The following is a 25,440-nucleotide window of genomic DNA, read 5'->3' as shown; positions in this document are numbered from 1 at the left end:
GGTAAAATTGAATAAATATTTTCCCTCTCATGGCAAAATTGCCACCAGATTGCAGCACAGTAGCGCCACATTTGCTTCGTATCTCTCTCGCTCTTTGACCATTTTCATTTCATTTTTCTGGTGTGTACGGGACGCCATGTTCATATAAAGAAGCGAGACAAAAAATTATTTATAAGTGCGATATTTGTGTGAAAATCGGGAAAAAGGTATTGTAAAAAGTGAATTTGCCGTATGGGATGCATTTGGGTGCATGGTTGGTGACTGTGGCAGTGGGGTAAATGGGGCTTTTGGGGCCCATCTAGCAGCCGACGCTCCTGTTGTTCACTCTGAAAGAACAGTGCAATGGCCGCTGCCACTTTTCTCCTATAAATTCTACCTTCTCTTCTCCCCAAATGGCGTCATCCTTGTCTTTCGTGCATTATTTTCGCCTCTTTGAGACTCTTGTCGCAAGTGTACGTTGTGTGCCCCAGCAAAAGAAAAGCTCTATTTCCTACCTACTTTTCATCCAGTATCTGCCCCCACGACCAATATCTTCTCATTCAATTCTTCTCCTTCTCTCACTTCATAAATCCACACACATTTGTCAGCCTTTTTGCGCGACAGCAAGAAAAATCCCCGCGCTCGGGAGAGCTAGAAAAATAATGCTCACACGTTTTTTTCTCTGGTCAATCTCCCCAAGTGCACCCTCCGTGGCAATAGCCCCATTGAAGGCACACAGTGCACCAATAAAATGATGCATCTCTCTTTCCGGACAGCTCTTCCTGACCTCCACTTCCCCTTGTTATGGAGGATTTGACCAAAACCATCATGTTTACGACAAATACGATTCAGAACACAACCCCAACCACCATCCAATACCAAGCAGCAGATCCAAATATCAAGCAGCCCAAAATTGAAGGACAGAAAACGACGCAGCAACAAGAATTTCCAACATTTTGCTACACTAATGTAAATATGATTCAAAAATTAACGCCTACATCTCAGGTATTCAATGTTAATTCATGTTCGATCGTTTTTATTATACTTTTTGCTTTGTTTTTAAAATGTGCTTTGAGTGCGATTTCTTAAAAAGAAAAATTGTGAATTGAAATTTGGTTTCAAATTCCTGTTTTGATGGCCTAGGCACATGCCAGCACGGTCAATTTGGCCCAGTTGTCCGAGGACAACAAGGCCTGCTACATCGCTCAGCCCTTTGGGTACAACTATGCATTAGTGAATCAATTTGCCCAGAATGGCATCACGGGAATCACCGTAGATGGGCGTCAACTGGTGGTCAACAAACCAATAACGGTGAGTAGTTGCTTTCAAGGAATTAATTAATTTCATGCAAAATCGTGCCTTTTGTACTCCGCCCGGAAACATATATGCCCCATATCCCAGAGTTCTCAAATTTTTTTATCAGAGGTTTCGTAACACTTTCAAGAAGTTATCTAACAGGAATTTCCTTCGTAACAATTTGCTTTAAAAAGATTAGCGCAATTGATGAAGTTCATGTCAAAGTTTCTTTGTGAAAAATAAATTTTTATTAAGTCATCTTCAGACTAGAGGTTTAGCCCAGTTTCCGTAGTACCGTCTTCAGACCAGAAGTTTAGCCCAGTTCCCGAAAGTCTCAAATTTCAAAATAGCAGCCAATTTAATTGAATCAGAATTCAATCCAGATCCGCTCAATCAGAATTGAGCGGATCATTTGCCTATAATGTCCAGTCCTAAGTCTTATTTTCCTAAAATTTTGACTGCTAAAAGAAATTAGAGAAGTTAAGCCATATGGCTAAGCCTAGGTCTGAAGCCCGTATTACGGACTAAAAATCGAAAGTAATAAAATATTTTCATTATAAGATCATCCATTATTCTCTGAATTGGAATAAGGAATCTTCGATAGAACTATGAATCATATTTTTAAATATTTATAAGAAATATTTAAAAAATAATATTACGACAAGAAATGGGGCGGAAAGCATTCCAGGTTTCACGAAGTTCTCAAACTGACTGGCTGCGGTTCATGACATAATGTTTTATCTCAAAAGTTCTTCTGCATCATTTACGGTTTACCGGTTCTCAACCGATTATAGAACCAATCATTGGATAACTCAAAATATCCCCCAAAATAATTTCAAGAGAAATAAAATTGATTTCCGGACAAAAATTACTAATGGGTTCATAGCCGGTATATAACCGATTTGAAACAATTTATAAATCACTCAAAAGATCGCCCAAAATAGCTTAGGTGTAATTGTAATATAATTAAGTTGCGGTTAAAAATTAGTAATCGGTTATGAACCGGTTCAGAACCAATTGGAATCGGTTCAGTTTTATTGGAAATTCTGCCTTTTAAAGGTTCTTTTAAACCTTTGACCTTGAAAAACCGTTTTTAGGAATGATTCGATAACGGTATATTCGTATATGGACGAAATGTTTGTCCCTGCATAACCTACTCTAAAATATATCCAAAAATAAAAAATCTCATGACGCGTTTTCGAGCGATCCTAAAAAACATGGTTTTGGAAGAAAAGAAGAGCGGTAGGGAAAACGATCAGCATGTAAACAATCATTGTGTTGACTTTAAGGGGGGGGGGGGTCTCAAATTTCTATCTCTAATCGTTTGAACTCAAAGCGTGGTAATGGTCGGTCGGACATACGGACACCCTCACGTTGTTTCTCAGTATTCGACTGAAACTTGAAGATTTGTTGAGAAAAATGTTGGTCCCCGGGAGGGGGGGGGGGTGAAAAATCCAGATATTCTACTATAGTCAAGTGTGCTAATCCGGGCGCTTCGCTATCTGGATCGTTTATGACTAATCCACTTAAAATAATATTTTTATTTTTATTTCCGTAATATAGTCACTACAGTAACATAATAAAACTAGGAAAGTTTGAAAAAAAGCAAAAATAATATTTTTATCCATTAAATAAGTGAGTGTAATCGACTCATTTCAATCTTGTGCCAGCTGGGTTTTTCACTAAAAATGTTCTAGCAGTGGTATTTTCGCTAATGACGGTTAATTGAAAACATTTATTGTTTTTTCCTTGTGAAAAAAATATTTTAAATCCGGTTTAATTAAAAGTCAATTAGCGAAAAGGCGACCCAGTTAGTGCAGGCTGACTTATTTCAGTATTATCATTATTTTATAAATTTTCTTTAATATTTTTAATAATTTTTTTTTTATATTATGTTTCTGAATGAAACAGTGAATAATTCTGTGGATTTAGAAGAAGTAAAAAAGAATTTCATCAGTCCAAAAACAAGCGTTTAAGTAGCACTCTACAGAAAACGATCCAGTTACCCCACCTTACTATATACTGCTCTCTCTGTGGAATTCGAGCAGTAATAAATCTCCGTCTGCGGCCGCGGAACCGACACTCGTCTTATAAGAATTAAAAAAAAATAGTGAAGTTTTTGAGATTTCCTATAAAGGCTTTTCTATCACCCCTTGTACCCCTCCATTCTAAGATGAGAAACTTACGATTTTTTATTTATCCAATATTCAGTGAGGAAAATAAAGATTTTTTATTTTGCGCCATATACTTTTATGAACCTAATAATGTTTTCTGTAAATCCACTTGATTTTTTTTCTGTATTTTTCCAACGGTTAATAAACCCCTCAAGATCGGGGTTAAAAAAATAAGATAAATTTAGGGAAGTTTGACACACTTAGGGGGAGGCTTTGATGTTTCGCACATACGCTACCATCGGACACTTCGAATTTCTCCGGTATTACTTTATAACTTTCACTGATGGCTATATATTTTAGTAGCTAGTCTTAAATCACACCTTTCCTGAAAAAATTGGGAGTCTAATCCTTTTCCCCTAGTTTTAGGAAACAAAAATTAAAAACAGGTCCAAAACTGTAATTTTGCTGTGCAATATTTCATACGATTGTGCAGAATTAATATCACTTTTCTGAAAAACTACTATCACAGAGGGTAGAAGGGTTATTAGGAATCAGATTTAAGTAAAAATCTTTTAGGCTGAACAGGCACTTTTTGTGGGTGGAACAAAATTCACAAACTTGACTCAGATTCATCGATCGCACATAGAAGACATGGCTTCTCTCACATTTTCCAAGAAACTTCATTTTAGATGCGATCCCTCATATTCACATCTATTGTAATCTACCGATTTGATCCACCACTAAAAAGGAAAACTTAAAAATCGTAAAGTTGATAAACAAGAAGTAATTTGACTCAAATAGGTTGCAGTTGAGTAATTATTAAGCAATTTTGGATTTCTTTGATATAAAAATATTTTTCAAGCTTGCACAAACTGAATGTGCAATGAAAGAATCACATCTGCAATAAGCTCATACAGTTTACAACTGCTTTTTGACAATCTTTGACATAACCTCACTATTGTGTTGTTTTGCATGACAAAGAAAAGAAATTGTCCGTAAGAAGATGTTTTGTGAAAATTTTAGCTTGTTCACCTGCTGAAGCTCAATATCTGTGCTAAATCCCGATTCCTGCAGCTGCAGGAACAGAGAAATCTTCAATGATGCGCATTCAAACGTTTTTGTGCATATCCGGCTCCGTGGAGGAATGGTGGAATCTTGTGTGGTATTCTCGCTTGCTGAGTTTTAGTCAATTTTTAGCTTTAAAAACTTATTGATTCGTGTAAATTTGGTGATATTTGGACTTTTCAAGAAAGTATTCATCAGATTTAACCGTTTCCGGAGTGAAATTCTCGTAGAATCAAGCAAAAAAATGGTTTTTAATGTCAATAAAACATCTCTCAGAAAAGTTCCAAAAAAGTGATATTAAAATGTTTTATTCCTTATAAAAATGGTTTAATCAAGTAGATTAGAGTTCCCTTTAAACAATGATGTGCAACTTTTAGTGTCCGGTGCAAAATTTACGGTGAAAATGGGGTGTTCAATGATGGCGTGAATCGTGTGCGATAATAGAAACTTGATTCATCTATCGGACAAATCGCCATTAAATTTTCATTTTCCTCTGGAGGAAAATCTAAGGATTTCCTGGGATTTTGTTTGGTGGGATTATGAACCTTATAAGTAAGACATTTTTTTGGCATAGTTGGAGAATCCATACGGTTTGCATGGTAGTCAGAAAAAATCACTGAACTTGAACATCATTTTTGTGTGCGAAAGTTCAAAGCCTCCCCCTACTCTAACAGTTTTTTTTTTTAAGTTTGTTAGCTAATTGTGGCTTGAAAAAATTCAAAACCTTATCAAATACGTTTGAGGGGACGTTTAACTTTAACGTTTAACTCTTTCAGAACCGACAAAGCATCTTCGGTTTATAGATATAGCCCAATTCCCGAAGGTTTCAATATTTTAAATAAAAGTCAGTTTTATTGGTTTTTCATAATTAAATAGATAATTTTACCCGTAATAATTCAATCCTAATTTTTTATTCAAAAAGAAAAAAAAATAAATTAATTAAAAAAACTTGGATTCTAAGAAATGATCGCAGGTCAGCCAAATGGCTAAACGTTAGATCTGAAGCCCGTATAAGATATCCAAGCAAACTAATTTCATCCATCCTTATTTATTTCAAAGGATTAGATAAGGTTTACAGAGGAGCTTAGTATATTGTTTTAAAAATTTTGCATGGTTCCAGGGAAATTCCAAGAAAAAGTATATTTAGGTTTGGGTTTACAAAGGTTTTGTATACCAAATTGTTTTCCTAAAGAATGAAAATAATTCTAAATGTAATTTCAAGGATCTAATTAATTAGGACAGACTCTTTCAGGACAGAAAAATTCAGCTTCTAAATGTTTTTAAAAAGGTTTGGCTAGATTCTTTTTAAAAATTAACTTATACGAGCTTTGGATTTAAGGCTTAACCATATGTCTTAACTCTTCTAAATTTTAACAGGCAAGATTTTTAGGAAAATTTTTATTCAGAATTGGATTATTAAGAATAGGTGACTTATTATTAGATTCTAAAAAAGCTATTAAACTTGATGCTATTTAGAATATCATTACCTTCGGGAACTCAGCTCAATCTCTAGTCTGAAGGCTTCTTTAGAGTTAGATGTTCTTCTACTTAGCAATTATCTACAAGAATCAAAATATTTAAAAATTCTAAATAGCTAAAAAAAATCTTGTATATCTCGGATTTCAAAAGAGTAAAAACGATAAACAAATAAATAAATTTAACACCTTAGAATTAAAATCTATCAGGGGATCTTTGAAGGTCGATTTACTGTCTTATCATTTTAAGATTTAATTCAGAATTGATGGAAAAATTAAAGAAATTCGATTCTTACAATTTAGCTTTTGTTAAAAATGGCTCAAAAGTAAAAAAAAAATTGTTTAAGAATACAAATTAGCTTTTGAAGACCAATTTATCATTTGAAGATTTATCTCAGATTTAAGGTACAGAATATATCCATCCAGATAATCCCTCAATTCTGAGATAAATGACTCTTACAGATTCAAGTCAATAATTTAGTTTCAAAATAAAAAAATTAACAATTTTGAATTAAAGGATATTTTACGCTTCACTGAGAGAAATCCGAAAAAGTTAAAAAAAAAGATCCTGGAAATGTTTATTTTACCCTGCAGTATTGATCCGAATTCGGTGTAAATATTATGCTTTTTAGGTGTATTATGGGTTAAAGTTACCCTTATCTCATGTTGATTTTACCCTTAAAAAGTGTAAAATTAACATTAAAAAATGTTGATATATTTTTACACCTAAAAAGTGTTAAAATTACGAGGAAAAAAGTTAATCGCTCCCATGTTTCTTTTCTCAGTGTTAATCTTGCAGCCAAATTTTCCATATTAAAAGGTTTAAATAAAAGGTTTTCCCGAATAGCTTTAAAGCTTTACATTTCATCTTTGTTAAGATGGGATATTATTAGTTTAATAGCGTGTTGATCAACTTTTAAAATAGATATATGTCCCTATTAAATTATCGGGAACGTTGAGTATCTTTGAATTGCAGAAGCGTTGAAATTGGGCTTTTCTTTCTATTTTTAACCGAAATTAAGGCTTATCATTATATAATCTAGCTTAACAATAAGTTTATAAAGATAAATAATAATATAGTAAGGTCCAGTTCCGTTTAAAAATAGTAGGTGAGATTATTAAGAATCTCACCTAATAGGAGAAAAAATCATTTTAAAAGCTGCCCCAAGTCAAAGGAGTACCATTTTCCCCTATAATGGATGTGAGGAATGAAAATCGGCGAAGAATGAAAACAAACATAAAACCCTTTTTATGTTTGTTGTTTCTATTCCTACTGGATTAGATCAGGATTGTGACCTCATTTTTATTCTAATTTTGTCAAGCCGTGAAATGAAAAAATTGCATCCTGCATATTTTTCTTTTTAAAAATCTGAGTTATAAAAATATCCACCGTAAAACGTGAGAGAAAAGCTTGATTATATTTTTTTAGGTTTAAATCAATACAAATCATTCCTCTTGAATAAATAATTTTAATGCGTTGTAATTTTGAAATTTTGTATTTCTGTGTGAATAAATAGAATTTTCATAATATGCAATTTTAGCTGAGAATACTAAGATTTCAATCGATAATTCGTACCGCACCACTTTCTCACGCTTCTCACTGAAGGTAAAAATTTCAATAAACAACTCATAAATAATTTCTATTATGAGAGTTTTAGATCAATTTTTCTTATAAAAAAATCGTAGAATATTCTAAGGAGAAAAAATATTTAAAATTTGTCAAGAAGATTATTTGAAATCTATTAGATTTCTTAATAAATTCAGAAGTGTCTGGAAAAGAATTTCGGGATACAAATGAGATACAAATTGTCCAAGAAAAAAGAATTTTTGTAATTAAAATAGAAAGAGTGGCAATGCAAAAAATAAGTACAAAAATACTGAATAAGTTTCACATCGGAAATGGAAATTCCGTGACCTAGACCTTAAAATTGTTTTACCAATTGGGGTGATGATACCTTTTCACTGGGAAACACTGCAAAAATTCCTATTATGAGCTTAGAGATTTTCTTATGTTCGATTCTCTATGTGATTTTTTAAAATTATTTGCATTACTGCTTATGAAAATTTAATTTTGATTAAATTTAATTGATAGGATAAAATGTTAAAGTTTAAAAGCTCTGTGCAGTTACCTGAGGGTAGAAAATAGTCCTTATGGCACTATAAAGTTCACCACCAAGAAAATTTTCACACTATCGTAAAACAATTTTTTCAACTCAATTCTACTTTGATTTCTATACAATTATTTTTCGATCGTATTTTTCTCATATTACTTAAAATTAATGAAAAATCAAATTAAATCAGTCAATCACATTATTTGGCTGCATAACCAGATGGATTAATAGGGTGAATGCACATTGACCGTCAAATTCTTTTAATATTTTTGTAGATTTTTTAAAAAAAATATTTTATCAAATTTATTTTTAGAATAAAATTGCTATTCTATAATAAAATAACTCGTTACTAAATGTGATGAAACGAATATTTTTAATTTTTTCACGAACCTCAAAAAATTGACAAATTTCATTAATTTCTCTAGTGTGTAGAGGTCATGAATCAATCGATTCTTCCACTTTTTTTTATTATTTTTTATTATCATCTCTTTGTTCTTTGACCCACCATCCGTGCGGCCACCGCCGTCTTAGCGTTGATTCCAACTTTGGGCTACTTTCTCATTCAGGTGTCTTGTGCATGCAAATTTGAACAAATATGCTTAAATTTGCTGTGGTTTCTCTTGGTTTTGGAATTCTGAAGTTTCGTGTATTCTTACTGCTCGAACTTCACAGAGAGAGCAGTATTAATTCATCAATTTTTTCAACAAATTTTCGCACTTCAGACGATTGGTCCTGAACCGATTCATAACCGATAATTAATTTTAATCTGAAACTCACTTATCTTACTCCTAAGTTATTTTGAGTGCTCTTTTGAGTGATTTATAAATCGGTTGAAATCGGTTGTGAACCGATAATGAACCGCTTATAAACCGATAATTAATTTTCGCCCGAAAATCAATTCCTCTGGTCTTAAAACTATTTTAGGGGATTTTTTGACTGATTTATGAATCGGTTCAAATCGGGTGAGAACCGGTAAACGGTAAATATTGCAAAAGTACTTTTAAGGCTTAGCATCGAAGTCACGCATTCGAGCAAATAGCAAAGGCTGGGACTCTTCGCCACCTCTTAATTTCATGCTGTTTGTCGATCTGTCTGTCTGGCTGACTCCAATCTCTAGAGACCAAATCGGATAGAGATAGAGACTTGTGAACTTCGAGGAACCCCCCTCCATAAGTCGACACAAGGACCGTTAACATGAAAATGATGTTTTTAACCAGATTGCTCGATAAACACATCGTGCAATTTTTTTTTTAATTTTTGGATAAATTTTAGAGACTACACCCTGGCAAGTGGACTTTAAAGTTAAAGCCACCTTCTCACATTTCCATACAGATTCGTGTGGGGATTTTTCTGCACTCGTTAATTGTTACACGATATTTGTTACAATTAAGGTGTGCTTTGTACATAGACCTCTGTGAATCATTCCTATTAACGATTTTTCAAAGTCTAAAGGTTTAAAAAACTAGAGACGGCATTTTTAACTGAATGGGGTAGTGTTTGAGCTCGTTGGAAAGGTCTTGGAATATCCTACAAAACTGAACCGGTTCTAATCGGTACTGAACCGGTAATGAACCGGTTCATAACCGATAAATAATTTTTATCCGAAATTCAATTGTATTAGGATGGATTGTGGAAAGGGAGACACTTAAGAAAAATTTCAATTTCAAATGCATTTTTAAGCCGAATAAATGTTTTCTTTTTTCATTTTCTTTGCATCATGAGATTGCTTGTGAAATATTCTAACAGAATCTTAACAGTTTTTAATAGATATTTCAACCAATTAATTGGAATATTCCATCAAATTAAAAATCAACACATTTTGAAAAGATTTCGGAAAGTTGGACATAGTGATATGAATGACAAAATATTATACGAAATATGTAGAAAATCAAATGTTGAGGGTTTTCTGCGTATACTTGCACATTGGATGGCTATGCTAATCCCTCCTTTATGTCCGGGTAACAGTTGAGGATCGCTAATTACCAAGAACTTCTTGGACGCCCAACCAAAAAGAGGTTCTGTAAATTTCACAGACGCCTCGCGCTGTCCAGCAGTTATAGATTTAAAGCGGATGCAATTTTTAGCACATTTCAATTCCCCATCCGCACAAATCCTTTTCCACTTGCTTTGAGAGTTCTGTAAAGGCTCCTATTTGTCTTTCTTCAGGTGTTTTTGCGATATTTACTACCACATCTGTCAGAAAATGTGTTCTTAGGAATCTGGAAATCCTTGCAGCCTTTTCCAGGAGATTTTCTCCTTATCAGCTGCTAACTGCTGTTGCAACTATTTCTCCGGATACTTAAGAATCTTTGTCGTTCTTGTTAACATGATTTCACTGCACAAAACCACCAAATTCATTCACAAAATCAACTTGTCCAATATTTCATAAAACTTTTTTAGAAAGCAACACGAAATTAAATCACTTTTCTATCCTTTTTAAATTTAATATTTCACAAATATTTTTTATTCACCTTTTAAATGGATGTAGGGAAAAGTGACCATGCTTGATACTGTAAAATGATGTCCAAGGTTTGTGATTATTTTCTGATTAACACACAAACCGAAGCGATTCTTGCACTATGACAAAAAAATGTCTCACTTATTAGGTTCATAATCCCACCTCAAATAGTTCCTGGAAATCCTTAGATTTTCCTCAAGAAGAAAATGGAAATTCAGTGGCGATTTTTATACAAGTTGGGTCCGGGGCCTTCCTGTATAATAATTGATTCGACAATTCGGAGACCCATTTTCACTGCAAAAAATTCACCGGATACAAAAAATTGCACATCAATATTTAGACGGAACTCTAATCTGTCTGCTTAAATCGTTCATATGACTGGTTATTAGTTTTAAAATTACTTTTATGTAATTTTTCTAAGCCATGTTTTTATGACATTAGGGCGCTAGCGAAAATCATTTTTTCACTTTGAGTCCATGAATATGTCATTCTGCAACCTTAAAATTCAGGCAACAGGGTTGAAGATTATGTCAATTGTCGATAAAATTGGCGGATTGCAATATGTGTAATTATGAAATAATCACATCTAATGATATAGTTGCCACATTAAAATTATCATTCATGGACCCTTCTTAGAATATAGGATGGACACAAGTAGAATTTATGAATTTGTTACCACCCACAAAAACAGTGTCCACTAATTAAAAATATTTTTACATAAATATTAGTACTGATGAACCCTCTATGTGCCTATGATAGTAGTTTTCCTGTACAGCGACATTAATTAAGAAATACTTATGAAATATCATGTGTCGAAATTACAGTTTTGGGCCTATTTTTGATTTTTGCTTCCTGAAACTAGGAAAAAAGAGCTAGGATCCTAATTTTTTTAGGAAATGTGAGTCTTAGCACCAGCTATTGAAATATATTGCGATGAGTCATAACTATTGATTAACATAGGAAAAAAAAGTTATTATCAAGCTTGGATCGTATCAAGCATGGTCACTTTCCCCTATGTCCTTCGATTTTCACTACGGACTTAATAATATTTTACAAATTATGCCGAAAAATTAAACAAAACACTTCGATATTTTCCTAGCAACTTCCATAAGAAACAGAGAAAATGACAACAACCGTGTCAAGTTTATGAATATCACGCATTCAATATATTTTTTAAATTCTTCTTGCAAGTCACCCTTTGATTGTTTTATAACGATTTTTGCATTTTTAACTTCTGAAATAATCATAAAATTAGGTTTAATAGTCTTTTTATCGAAAATTGTAATATTTAATTGAGTTATTATCAAGTTTTTAGGGAGGTGTCTCACATTCCACACTGCTTTGTCCAACTTTCCAAACTGTTTCCCTTTAGACAAATTACCCTACATCAACTCTTTTAAAATAATTGATGGGAAAAATTAGTAATTGTAACAAAGAAACGGCGAGATTTCGACGGTGCCAGTAAAGATTTGACGGTCAATTTGCTTCTTCCTAGAAAAAATCGTATTATGAGTGCTTTTAATTACCATTTGCATAATGCTTTTAGATACTTTTTTTCACAGAATACAGAAAAGATTTTTGCATTTTCATATGATTTATAGTAGTTATAATTTTTTACTCATAAATTTTACCAATTATTCAAATGCAATACGGACTAAACACGCTGTTAGCAACCATCAACCATTGTTATCAGGAATGACGAATTAGCATTCACTATTTGACTCTGACTATTCAACCCCGAATTTCAGTAAATTATAGAGTCCATCCCTTTTCAATCACACATTTAAATATCAAAGTCAGTGAACTCCTCGAGTTTGCATGAATAATCTCATATTCCTCATCCAGTTGCTTATTGATTTATTCCTCTACCTACATACATCTCTACCGCAGAATATCGTTATATCCGTGGCGTCATTACCTGTGAAATTATTAGAAAATCATTTCAATCCATTTGACTAATTATGCTTTGATTGAGCTTCATGCAAGTTGCGCTGATTTTAATTCAATTTACCGAATGTATTGCATTGGATTGGGCAATTCTAGGGCAGAAACCAGAATATTAATTATTAACTTTCTCAATTTGAGGAAGGATTAAAAAAAGAGAAACTCTATTAAAGGGAAGTTTTCGGAGGAGGAATAAAAAGACTGCCATGATTCTGATTTTTGTCCTTTTTAAATCCCAAAGCAGAATACAGTATCAAACATCAGTTTCAAATGCGATGTTTGCGGTGTTATGTTTGCCCATTTGACCCATTTGAATCAGCACAAGAGGATTCACAATCAGGATGGCACAGATAATACCAATGATGCGATAACAGTTGTCGCTCAGGCTCAGAATCTCGTTCAGGCACAGAATCTTGTGACTGAAAGTGGGCAGACACTGGGTCAAATTCAAATTGTGGCCACTGAGGCTCTCGAGCCGGCCACTTCTCAAGCCATTCAACATGTTAATGTGTCATCGGGAGGAGAGGTGACCATTGCCAAGCCAATGAATGTGGATAAAGGGCAGAAATGTATCACTTGCGGGGGAACAATTGTGCAGAATCCGAAGAGGAAGGGACCGAAACTTATTCGCTGTGAGAATTGTATTAACAATGACAATCCTGCTCATATTGTTCCACGGCGTAAGTTATGAAGTTTTCCAGGAGGTTCAATAAAATTGATTTTCAAGGGAAAATTTCTTGCATTTGCAGCTACCCAAATATTTGTGGCTCCCGATGGGGATGTTAAATTTGAAATGACGGACATTACAACGTCGCAGGCGGAATCAATGGAATCTCTAGGTGGCCAAACTGTTATTCCCGTTGCGACAACTTCCTCAGTGCAGCAGCAACATATTCAGCAACAGCAGCAGCAGCAACAGCAACAACAGCAGCAGCAGCAACAGCAGCAGCAGCAACAACAGCAGCAACAGCATCAACATCAACATCAGCAGCCGCAGCAGAAACACGCAGTTGGACATCATCCAGTGAAGAAGCGCAACACAGCAGCTGTGACAAAGTGTCACAAATGCAACGGGTCCGGATTGATCTACATTGGTGGCCAGAAAAGACAGCAACAACAAGAGTAAGTACAGAAGAAATATTGCCCATTTACAAAAATATTTTCAAAAAAAATCAGCGGGATATTTGAATTGCAAAATATTAATCTCGGAATTTCAAGAACACGATATCAAGTTCAATAAAACTATAAAATATTACATCACGCAACGATGATTTTGTCTGAGGTCTCATGCTATTTTTCATTTTTATTTAGGTCCTATTAAATATGTTTAAGATTTTTATTAATTTTTTTTAAACCCTTTTTGACACTTCAATGACCATAAATCCGATTTTATTTACTGAATTTAATTTCTCAGAGGGAAACCGACACCAGGGGCGCTACAGTCTCGAATCTGTTAAAAGTCATACAGTTTTAGTTGGATTTTTATAGAGATATCTCGGGAATCCATATATTTCCATTTTTATTCCATCATAATGGTGCTATTCCAATGAGAAATGAAACGAAGAAATCTGTTCTCAAATGCTTCTGCCTTATCGACATTTCTTCGTGTTGGGTCCTGTCTCGATTATTTCCTCAGTCCTCGTCGAGTTCCAAAAACCACCAAACAGTCGTAATAAGAACAAACACAAATAAAAGTCGATAATGCAGAAGCATTTGAGAACAGCCATGTACTAAAAAATGTTCAGGAGAATGATTTCTCCTTTTCATTTTCCATTGGAAGAGATCCATTACAATGCTGTTCCAATAAAAATGAGCATGTTTTTTTTTAGCATTTTATTGTTCTCAAGTCCTTCTGCATTATCGACATTTCTTTGTGTTGCTTCCTGTCTCGATTATTTCCCAGTCCTCGTCGTGTTCCAAAATCACCAAACAGTTGTGATAAGAACTAAAACAATTAAAAGTCGATAAAGCAGAAGCATTTGAGAACAGTCATGTACTAAAAAAATGTTCAGGAGAAAGATTTCTCCTTTTCATTTTCCATTGGAAGAGATCCATTACGATGCTGTTTCAATAAAAATTACCATGCTTTTTTTAGCATTTTATTGTTCTCAAGTCCTTCTGCATTATCGACAGTTTTTTGTCTTGGGTCCTGTCTCGACTGTTTTCCTCAATCTTCGACGTGTTCAAAAAACGTCGTGTTCAGAAGATTTTTCCTTTTAATATTCCATTGGAAGAAATCCATTATGGTGCTATTTCAATAGAAAATGAGTATGTTGTTTAGCACTTAACTGTTCTCAAATCCTTCTGCGTTATGGACTTTTCTTTGTGTTGGTTCCTGTCTCGTCTGTTTCCCCTATTCTCGCCGTGTTATAAAAACACCAAAGGGTCGTAATAAGAACCAACACAAAGAAATGTCGAAAATGCAGAAGCACTTGAGAACAGGATATCAATTAGCAATATTACGGCTATTAGAACCCTTGAGAACCCCAGTATTAGGGTTCATCGAGAATTGAGCACTCAGCTAAATAAAATCTGCTTAAAAAAATAACGAAAAAATTCAAAATTTGTTACGTGGTGTTTCAATCAAAAAAAAGAAAGGGGAAGGCTTTCTCATGTACATTTTTTTTAGAACATGACTATTCTCAAGTACTTCTACTTAATCGACTTTGTTTGTGTTGGTTCCTGTCATGACTGTTTGGTTTGTTTTAGAACACGGCTATGACTGGGAAATACAGTCAAGACAGGAACCAACACTAAGAAAAGTCGATAATGCAGAAGCACTTGAGAACAGGAGCGTTCTAAAAAAAATGTTCAGGAGAAAGATTTTCCCCTTCCATTTTTCACTGAAACAGCAACATTATTCTTGAAAGAAATTTTAGAAAGATAAGCAATTTTCTTGTAAAAACAGAAGGAAATCATCAGAAAGCTGAAAAATAATAAAAAAAAAATACTATACTAATAAGTGCTAATTTTTTTTTTAACGCAAATCGAGCATCGAGCTCTTAAAAAGTTTTAGAAAAAAGTGGAAAAAGGGCAAAATGTGGCTAATATAATATTTTTTATAATACGTGAAATCTTTTGCTTCTGATGTGAAAATGTTCCATAGTTACGCAAGAGATGGGCTTGATGCACTTGTTTGCTGATAAAAATGTTATTCCAGAATTTAGGATTATGTACGACATCGACATAACCTCAAAATTATCTCATTGTAGTCATATTTCTTTATTTAGTTAGGAAAATAATTTGTAATGTGAGGTTACGGTGAATATAACTTGAAATACATTAAAAGGAAGCCTTTGAAAATTGCTTAAATCCGACTGCACACTAGGAGCATTTTTTAAAATGCTTTTTTTTTAAAAGAAAATTGGGCAAAAATGTCAAAAAAAATTTAAAAGGGCAACTTTTGAAAAGTTTTTTAAGGTTATGTTAGGACATGACCTACCAAATAGCGTTTATCAAAGTCATATTTCAACATTGCAATAACTTGATTGTTTTATGGTAAATTTCTGGCAAAAAATTAGTGATTTAAATATTTAAAATTAAAATGTAGTACTCCGAGAAGTGCTCTTATCTCCATTTCACAAAATAGTAATTTTTCGATTAAAATGCAAAATGCAACTGTTTTTTTTTAATAAAAAGTTTTGGCCATTTTTTTTTATTTGTGTTTGATATATGTACATTCAATTAATTTTTTATAACTTACATTTTTTCGTCTGAATGTTATACAATAATAAAAACAAGGTTTAAGAAAATAGTTCTGACTTATAAATAATATTTTCTCTGCTAAATTGAAATATAAATTGAATTTAAAATATTCAGGTTCCAATAATAAATTAATTATGAGCCACAGAATTTTGAAATAAAATGAGTTTTGTTAGACAATAAAGTAAGTAGTTAGGTTATAGAGCTTAGGACCATCTAAATTTCCAACATAACCTATTTAAAGAATATCATTTATTTTTAATTTAATTTAATTTATATTTCCATTAAATATGTTTTGTTGTTTTTTTTTGTTAATAATTGAAGGATACATTGCAGAAAGCCACGATTATTATAGGTTATATAACTTTGAGGTTATGTCCAAAGATAATCCTGCATTTCAAGATGTTTGTTTTTTTTGTATTCATTTAGGATTTATTGTAGAATAGGTAATTAATTGGTAAACGTAAATTAATTTTATTCGCAAATTTTAATATGTGAAAAAATTATAATAGAAATAAATTAATTAATTTCCTTAAAAAACACTTTAACATTTTACTCTGTGAAATTCTTTGTAAAAAAAATGCAGAGATCTTGCAAATGTTAGAATTCTTCTTGATGACTTTTCTGTTTCGTTGTTATTCTCTTTTTGTGTTTAAAAAATTCCCAAACGTGTTTGGTAAAATTCGTAAATAAATTGAAAAATTTATAGGGGGCAAGCAATATCTACTCTTAAATCTAATATACTTAGGAGGTGACCTGCTTATGCAATCGACTGGTGTGGGCTCCAGACTGTAGCGAGCTCTCCGCACTATGTCCTATCACTTGTACGACTCGAGACGAACTCACGTCCGTACTCACTGAAATCGTACGATCGACTAAACTATTACAGTTGTCTCCACTATCACTAGAGGCGCTGGCCTAGAAAGGAGACATTGCGTCTCGAATATTTAGGGTTGCCTCAGCAGAGCATTTATTGCTATAAGGCGGGAAATTTAAGCTCTACGAATTGTTAACTAAAAAATATTTTCATTGAATAAAAATTACTAATTTGACTCAATTCAGGATGTTCAGGATCTAGAAGACCTTCCGAATAATTTTATTTTTCTCCAAATCTTTTGTTTCGTATGCTTTCCGAGAATATTTTCCTTTTCGTTATGGAAAATACTTTGTGAGGAATGAGGCTAATTGGGTGCATGGTTATTACTTTAGCTTCTAAAACATTTTAAATATGTTTTTATACCATTTATAATATTTTGAATGAATTATAAAATCACGTCTTGCTTCTTAGAATTCATTTTGAGTTACAGAAGATCCAAAGTCGCTATCGCTAACCGCTCGGCCTCCATTTATTAAAAAAAAAGAGTTTAAAATGATATTGAACTCTCGAAACGTAACTATAACCAAACATTTGAGCGATTCAAAAAGATGCTTTATTATTACAGTAGACTCTCGCTCAATCAGCTCTTTTTCAATCGGGCGAAAAGTTTTGTTGACAATTTTCACGTTTAATTATGAAGCTAATTTGCTCGAATTCAATGTAGTTCTTCCTATTTTACTGTGATTCTTTATAATTGAGCGCTTTTTTTTGGAATTTACAAAAGCTTTGACGCCCAAATCTATCGATAAACCGGATGACATTTCTCCCGAAATGCCCAATTGAGAGAGAGTCTACTGTACATTTTTTAAGTAAGCCATGTAAGCACAGAGTAAAAAGAAAAAAAAAGTGGTTCGAAGCGAGAATCGAACCCGAAACCTTTCCAATAGTTATCCTTGACAAACCTACTGCGCCACTGCTTCTTATCCTGGTTAATGAGTTCATTTTTATCATGTGTTAATATTTTATTTTATTTTTTTTTGAATTTCTTTCACAAAAAAAATATTATATTTTGCTCTTCTTGAATATGACTCATTCTATTTGGTGAATTTCTGCGACTATGATCAAAGTTTTATATATTTTTGAATTTCGCTGACGATGGCACATTGTTTTTCTCACAACTTAAAAGAGCATTCTAGCAAAATTTGATCCCTTTGAGTTCGAAGAATGGAAATCGCAATGAGATCTCAATTTTCCAATATAAATAATACCATCGTCAAAAATGGTCCAAAACTTCTCAAAAGCCAAAAGAGAGGACAAGCTTAACTGATAGAAGTTTTTCGTGGTATGGTGTTTTTGTAGAAATGAGAAACCCTTCCACTGCAACATCTGCGGCGGAACGTTCTCGAGGTACTCCAGCCTGTGGTCACACAGAAAATTGCACAGTGGCGAAAAGAATTACAAGTGCACCGTGTGTGGATTGGCTTTTGCCAAGGCGGTTTACTTAAAGAACCACTCGAGGATACACACGGGCGAAAAGCCATATCGATGTAACACATGCGGCATGCAGTTCTCCCAGTCGCCCCACCTCAAGAACCACGAACGCACCCACAGCGGAGAAAAGCCATATGTTTGTGAGGTGTGTGACAAAGGATTTGCACGACATGCAACACTGTGGAATCATCGGAGGATCCATACGGGTGAGAAGCCCTACAAGTGTGACATCTGCGGATCTGCTTTCAGCCAAGCAGCTCACTTGAAGAATCACGCAAAGGTATGGGCGATGGAATAGGGTTTAGGAGGGATTGAGATTTGTTTAGGATACTCATGGATTGTACTTTGCAGGTCCATTCGGGAGAAAAACCATTCAAGTGCGATATCTGCTCAGCTGCTTTCGCTGACAGATTTGCTCTCAAACGGCATCGCAACATTCATGAGAAATACGGTAAGTTTCGCATTAAATAATTCAAATGAATTTGTTCAATTTAATTTTACAAAGTCGCAAAGTGAAAAGTGCAAAGTTGCAAAGCAGAAAGTGAGCAATTGCAAAGTCCCTGATTTTCTTAATTATACAAAGAAAAATTTTAAGGATTGCTTAGAAATATATCTTTTTTAAAAAGAAATTATTTTAATTTTAAAACAAATACAAAGATTTGTAAAAAATCATTCAATAATAATCCTAAATGCGAAGTGATTTCAAAATTTTTATTGATTATTTTGCTTTGGTTATGGAAATTTAATATATAAAAATTCTAAAGGTACTTATTCAAAAACAAACTTAGCCTTCCGTTTCTTTAGTTTAATCACTAACCGTGCATTCTGAATACTTTTCAGGAAAAAATTTACTAAAAAATAGATCGTTTGAATTTATCATAAAATTATTCAAGAAATATCTCTAAAAACAAATTATTTTATTTTGCTTTTTTTTCTAAGGTAAATGTCCTAATTCAAAACCATTTCCAAACGCTTTAACTTTGACAGAAGATTCAATACATTAAGTTCATATTAGGTGAGATTCTTAACAATCTCACCTACTATAATCCTAACAAAATTTCATGTCGTCCGATCGTGCTCAAACTTGGCCAAAATGTGTTTCGCCACTTCCTGATCACGAATATATATGTGGCTATTTTACGTTCCCGGCCGGCCGGCCGGCCGGCCGCTCTTTGGAGCTTAATAGCTCCTAAACTAAAAAAGATATCGACTTGCGGTTTTCGGCAAAGGTTATATATCGCATGAAAATTGCAACTTGGTGCATTGACCCCCCACCCCCCACCCCTCCTTCCGCCATTTTGAAGACCCCCCTTTTTTTGTTTTCTCAATAGCTCAGCCCCTATGGCATCGAGCGGGCTCAAATTTTAGTATGTTATAGCTGGGCCTTAGGGCTTTCCATCAATACCAAACTTGAGGTCCCCCGACCCCCCTGACCCGAGCTATAAGGGTCCAAAAAAATTTTCTTAAAATGGCCATAACTCCGGTTCTAATTATCAGAATTTAAAAAGTGAGGGCTTTTTGGAAAGCTCTCGTGAAATGCCACTTCCCCTTCTAACATCGCAAGTTCATAAAACCACCGCTAGGGGCGCTATTATTAAAAAGAAAATTTTTAAATCTTAAAAGTTAAATAACTCAAAAATTCCATTGTGCATCGGGCTGAAATTTTAGTATGTTGTAGCCGTTGATTATACCTATCAAACAAAAAAAACCTTAAGTCGATCCATAACCCCTGACCCGAGCTATAAGGGGTCAAAGTTCGAACATTGACCGGCCTCTATCTCCGGTTCTAACTAACATAGCGACCTAAATTTTACCTTTTTGGTTTCGTCTCAATGAGCACTTTCAGATGGAAGTTCAAAAAGTCACCATAGGTGGCGCTGTGATAGCGTCAAAATTCATCGAAATTCAAAGTCACTTTTCTCAAAAACGGCATTGTGCAAGTTAATGAAATTTTAGTATGTTGTAGTCCAGTCTAGAACGTTTCCAAAATGGTGCGTATGCGCGCTGTGGTTTCAATAGAACCGGAGATATGAGGGGTCAAAGTTCACAAAATTCAAAAAATCATATCTCCGGTTCTATGTGACCGATTTTGATGAGTGAGGGCTTAAACGAAAGATCTCACCAAATGCTACAACTTTCTAGAATATTTGAACTTCGTGGGACCAACACCAGGGGCGCCACAGTCGAAAAACCAATTTCAATATCACATAACCTCAATTATCTCGACTGTCGCTGAACCGATTTTGATGATTACTTCAACATAATTGTAGAGCACATTTGTCTCTACATTTCGTCCATACATCATTTTCCACTCAGACTACGCTATCACTCCGATTTTGCCGTTTAAGTGTGAAAAAATTGATTTTTCCAATAATAACGCTTTGAAATCACTCAGATGCCAATTTGACTGCCTCTACTCCACCAAGACACTTAAAATAGGGTTTTAAATGGAAAGTCCCACAAAAGACAACAATTCTTTCATATAGTTGAAGTTCAACAAATGACTACTTGGGGAACTCTGGATGAAAAAACGAGTTAAGAAACAAAAAACCTCGCTTATCTTGGCTTCTGAGTAATCGATGAGTTCAAGTTCTACGGCAAAATTATAGAGAACATTCTGGTCTACATTTCACCCATATATCACTTTTGTGCAAGTTCATCCAAATCCTTGATATTTTGGTTTAAATACAAAATTTGTATAATTTCACGAATTTGATTCAAGATAACTGAATGGCGTCTCCCAACTTCAGCTCCAAATCGAATTTGCATGCACTCCGAGTTAGCTCACGTTAAGAATCTCACCTACATAAGCCGGTTAGGATTATCTGTCCCTTTTTTTCTGAAGAGAATTTACATAAATTTGCTCCTTGACTCTTCTAGAATGTTACTGTTTAGTGAAAATTCTTTAGATATAATTTGAAAACTTCTTAAATACAAGAAAAATACGCGAGCGTAAAATGCTTCTATTGGAAACATATTAATCCAAATGGAGACAAGGGAAATTTTCTAATTGGAGACAAACAGTGTAAGTGAAACTGCGACGAAAGGCTTCCAAAACCTTGTTGAGTTGCGTTTGAGTGCAGGATTTGTTCTTATGGTATTTTCTCCTTTTCCATCTAAAACAATAAGAAAATCTCTCCAAAAAGAGATTTTCGCTTTATTTGGAGCAAAATTAACTAAATAATGAAACTGTGGTATAGAAAATATATAAATATAATAATTTAGTACTGTATTTATGATGAAAACAATGACGTTTCCATTTGGAGTAGCGAAAAATTTCCATTTGAAGCAGTTTTTGAAAAATCACCTTGCAATCTTAATTTCATTTAAAAATGCAATTTTTTAAAAGCATTTTTCAAAGTTTTATTTTCTTGGGGAAAATGGAATGAGTACAAGAATGTAGCCAGGATTTTAGTAACAGGGAGCCAAATTGGAAATTATTTGCGGGAAATATCTTTGAAGGACTATTCCATGCTTATGAACGCGAAGAACCAAGAACTTTATTGAAAGAAAGGGTGGCAAAGCGTCTGAGGCTTTGCAAACTGCTTGAACTCTCGAGAAGGAACTCTGCCTTATATTCCTTTACGCAAGGCTTTTGGATGCATTTAAGATTAACGTCGATTTAAATTTGTCTATAAATCATCTTAAAATCATTTCAAAATTAAAAATGGTTCATGAAGAGTGTATATTAAAAAGATGGTAATTTAAAAGATTATGGAAAAATACTTAAGTCGATCGATGACCCCTGACCCGAGCTATAAGGGGTCAAAGTTCAAAAATTGACCGGCCTCTATCTTCGGTTCTAATTAACATTTTGACCTAAATTTTGGGTTTATGATTTCGTCTCGGTGAGCATTTTCAGATGGAAGTTCAAAAAGTCACCACAGGTGGCGCTGCGATAGCATCAAAATTCAAACTCATTTTTCTCAAAAACTCCTTTGTACATTTGAACTTCGTGAGAGCAACACCAGGGGCGCCACAGCCAAAAAACCAATTTCAATATCACATAACCTCAATTATCTCGACTGTCGCTGAACCGATCTTGATGATTATTTCGACGTAATTGTAGAGGACATTTATGTCCATATTTCGTCTATACATCATTTTCCGCTCAGACTAAGCTATCTCTCCGATTTTTCCGTTTAAGTGTGAAAAAATTGATTTTTCCCATAATAACGCTTTGAAACCACTCAGATGCCAATTTGACTGCCTCTACTCCAGCAAGACACTTAAAATAGGGTTTTAAATGGAAAGTCTCACAAAATATAACAATTCTTTGATATAGTTGAAGTTCATCAAATGAACACTTGGGGCGATCTGGTCGAAAAAACGAGTTCAAAAACAAAAAAAAACGCGCTTATCTCGGCTTCTGAGTAATCGATGAGATCATGTTCTATGGCAAAATTATAGAGAACATTCTGGTCTACATTTCACCCATATATCACTTTTCTGTCAGTTCATCCAAATCCTTGATATTTTGGTTTAAATACAAAATTTGTATAATTTCACGAATTTGATTCAAGATAACTAAATGGCGACTCACAATTTCAGCTCTAAATCGAATTTGCATGCACTCCGAGTTAGCTCACGTTAAGAATCTCACCTACATAAGCCGGTTAGGATTATCTGTCCCTTTTTGTATTCCTGGCAGTTGTAGTCCCAAATGACGGTTTCCTGATGCACAGCCTCAATTAATTCGGCCACCATCTCATTTTACCACGAAATACTAGAAGTTTATGAAGGAATATAAAATGTAGATCGAACACATTTTTGTTTAGTGTTTTTTCTTATTTATCCTCTGCACCGATCTTTTTCAAGGTCTTTTGTCCTTTCTCCATCTCGTGCGCGATAAATAGTAGGTATTAACACTAATTTTTATCACAATTTAATCATGAATAAATTGGTGAGAAAATTGTGGCGCAGAAACTACGCGAATGACTGCAATGAAGTAGTACCTGATGAAAATTTAATGAGCAAATTTTGCTCATAAATTTGCTCAATTCTCATTAATTTGCTCATTAATTATAAATCGTATTTATACTATTTTAATCTATTTAAACGAATTTTTGTGACTCGAGTCCACATTTTTATCACTAAATGAATCGATTTCTAAAAGCTCTTGACGAAAATTGCACATTAGGACACATATCAGCAACAATTAATGTGAATCACATTAAAATTTTAATGTGAAATTCTCTAGTGTGATACCACGGTTACAAACATCTCTTGAAAGTTTGAACTCATTTTGACTTTTCGTTTAGTTGCTATTCCCAGTTTTGTGTGACAGGTCAGAGAAAAAGCAGCAAAAAATATTTAAGCAAGAAACTCTTTTCCAATTTCCATAAAAATACCGATTTAAAGTTATCTGACTAAAATAAATTAATTTTTACTGAAAGATATGTCGTTCTACTTTGTGTATTTTATTTAAAAAATTGAAAAAAGTAAAAATGTGAATTTTAGAAGCAAAAAGAGTTTCAAAAAATTTTTATATTTTCTCACCTGGCGCGCCTAAACTAAGAGAGATAATGAAGAATGGATGGTATTTTTGACTTTATTGGATCATAATTATCCCAGAAAACATTGTTTTAAATTTAAAGCTTGTTTTCGCGTATTAAAGATAACACTGTTAGAGGGTTGTTCTAAATAAATTTTAGATTTAGCAAATCATGCTTTGCACTTTATGAATTCTTCTTTTAAAATGGAGAATTTAAGATAAAAATGAAATATGTTTTTTTATACTTTTAATTCTAGGACAAACAGCTCCGCGACAACCGGCGAATTCTGGGCAGAATTCTCAGTCACAACAGCAAAATGCCCAGAACCTCCAACCGATCCAGAAGGAGGAAATGCCCGAGATGGACGATGATGATGGCGGAAAGATTCACAATGAAGTCATAATTTCGGGTTTGTAAACCTTTAAAAAAAACTAAGACATTTCTAAAGTGAGACCATGAAGAAAAAGATAGTCGGATGGAATTATACCAATTTATTTCGTGGACGATATTCTTGCTGGACAACAGAATCCAAACAAAAAAGTGGATGAAGAAGGAAAAACTTGTCTCTAAAAAAAAGTAAGTTTAGGAATTAAGAAAAAAAAAGATTAACTAATATACAAAAAAAAAGAACTAGAATGATGAAAAAGTAAAAAAAGTAAAACGTAAAAAAATTAAAAGATAAATTTATTTGTCTGTAGGTAAAAAGCAGTAACATTAGAAAGTTGATTGAAAAATATTTCTGAAATGTATATATTAGTTATAGAAATATTCTAAGTTGTTTATTTTGTCTTTTTTTTTTGAAAATAAGTATAATAGAGAAGAAAAAAAAAGAAATGTTTCGTGATAACGATGATATCATAAAGAGAAACATTTTATTTTGACGATACCATTAAACACAATATCATAAAGTCCCTATTGAAAATAAAAGAAAAACCTTAAATTTGAAGTAAAAGAAAAAGAAATGAACTAGAATTATTCAGACACTAATATTAAAAAAAAAAAAGATAATGCAAAGTGAAAATGAATCACAGTCGTTAGAATGAGTCAATATTAATAGTGAAGACAAAAGAATCAAATTCCAAATTAATTGGATTTTTTCAAATAATCCTCTCAATATTTATTTATTTTTAAATGATATTTTTTCTCTGTTCATTTTTTTTTTGAGTAATGAGTTGAACGATATTTTTACCATTTCTCTTTAAATTAAAAAAAAAGAAAAATAAATTAATGAATTACAAACTCTTTTGGATTTTTTTAACAAAGGCAAAAACAATTTTCTTTGAAGCTGAATTTAAGAAATTATTTGCTCTTTTTTTGTTTGTAAATTTCATGTTTTAGGTAAAAAAAAAAACAAAAATAAAAGCAAGGAGAAGTGTTTGAAGCATTTTCTCCGATTGAGACGCTTTTTATTACAAAATTATGTAAAACAATGAACACAACTTACATTACTCTGTACTAATTATTATAAAAATAAATAGAATCATAAAGTCAAA

General features: G+C 33.3%; 1 protein-coding gene across 4 annotated transcripts; it reads left to right on the top strand.

Moving 5' to 3' along the window:
* The first annotated feature begins 58 nt into the window (after positions 1-58).
* LOC129798100 (zinc finger protein 160) lies at positions 59-25,440 on the top strand. 4 transcript variants are annotated; one of them, XM_055841072.1, is made up of 8 exons: positions 59-206; positions 756-948; positions 1,123-1,290; positions 12,684-13,122; positions 13,192-13,564; positions 18,321-18,732; positions 18,804-18,903; positions 24,204-25,440. In XM_055841072.1, the coding sequence occupies exons 2-8, from the start codon at positions 784-786 to the stop codon at positions 24,362-24,364; spliced, it is 1,818 nt and encodes a 605-aa protein (XP_055697047.1). In that variant the 5' UTR covers positions 59-206; positions 756-783; the 3' UTR covers positions 24,365-25,440. The 4 variants fall into 4 exon arrangements, with proteins under 4 accessions (XP_055697047.1, XP_055697049.1, XP_055697045.1 ...); XM_055841074.1 differs by having other exon boundaries at positions 102-206; positions 12,687-13,122; XM_055841070.1 differs by having other exon boundaries at positions 105-206; positions 756-984.

The sequence above is a fragment of the Phlebotomus papatasi genome, chromosome 1 (assembly GCF_024763615.1).
Source record: "Phlebotomus papatasi isolate M1 chromosome 1, Ppap_2.1, whole genome shotgun sequence".
NCBI lineage: Eukaryota > Metazoa > Arthropoda > Insecta > Diptera > Psychodidae > Phlebotomus > Phlebotomus papatasi.
This window is presented reverse-complemented; position numbering and strand designations above follow the sequence as displayed.

Excerpts from the sequence above, each read along its gene's own strand:
- LOC129798100 (XM_055841070.1), top strand. The coding sequence starts at position 784 with ATGGAGGATTTGACCAAAACCATCATGTTTACGACAAATACGATTCAG. Across the intron at positions 985-1,122 it reads AATTAACGCCTACATCTCAG|GCACATGCCAGCACGGTCAA; the intron begins GTATTCAATGTT and ends TTGATGGCCTAG. Across the intron at positions 18,733-18,803 it reads ACTTGAAGAATCACGCAAAG|GTCCATTCGGGAGAAAAACC; the intron begins GTATGGGCGATG and ends TGTACTTTGCAG.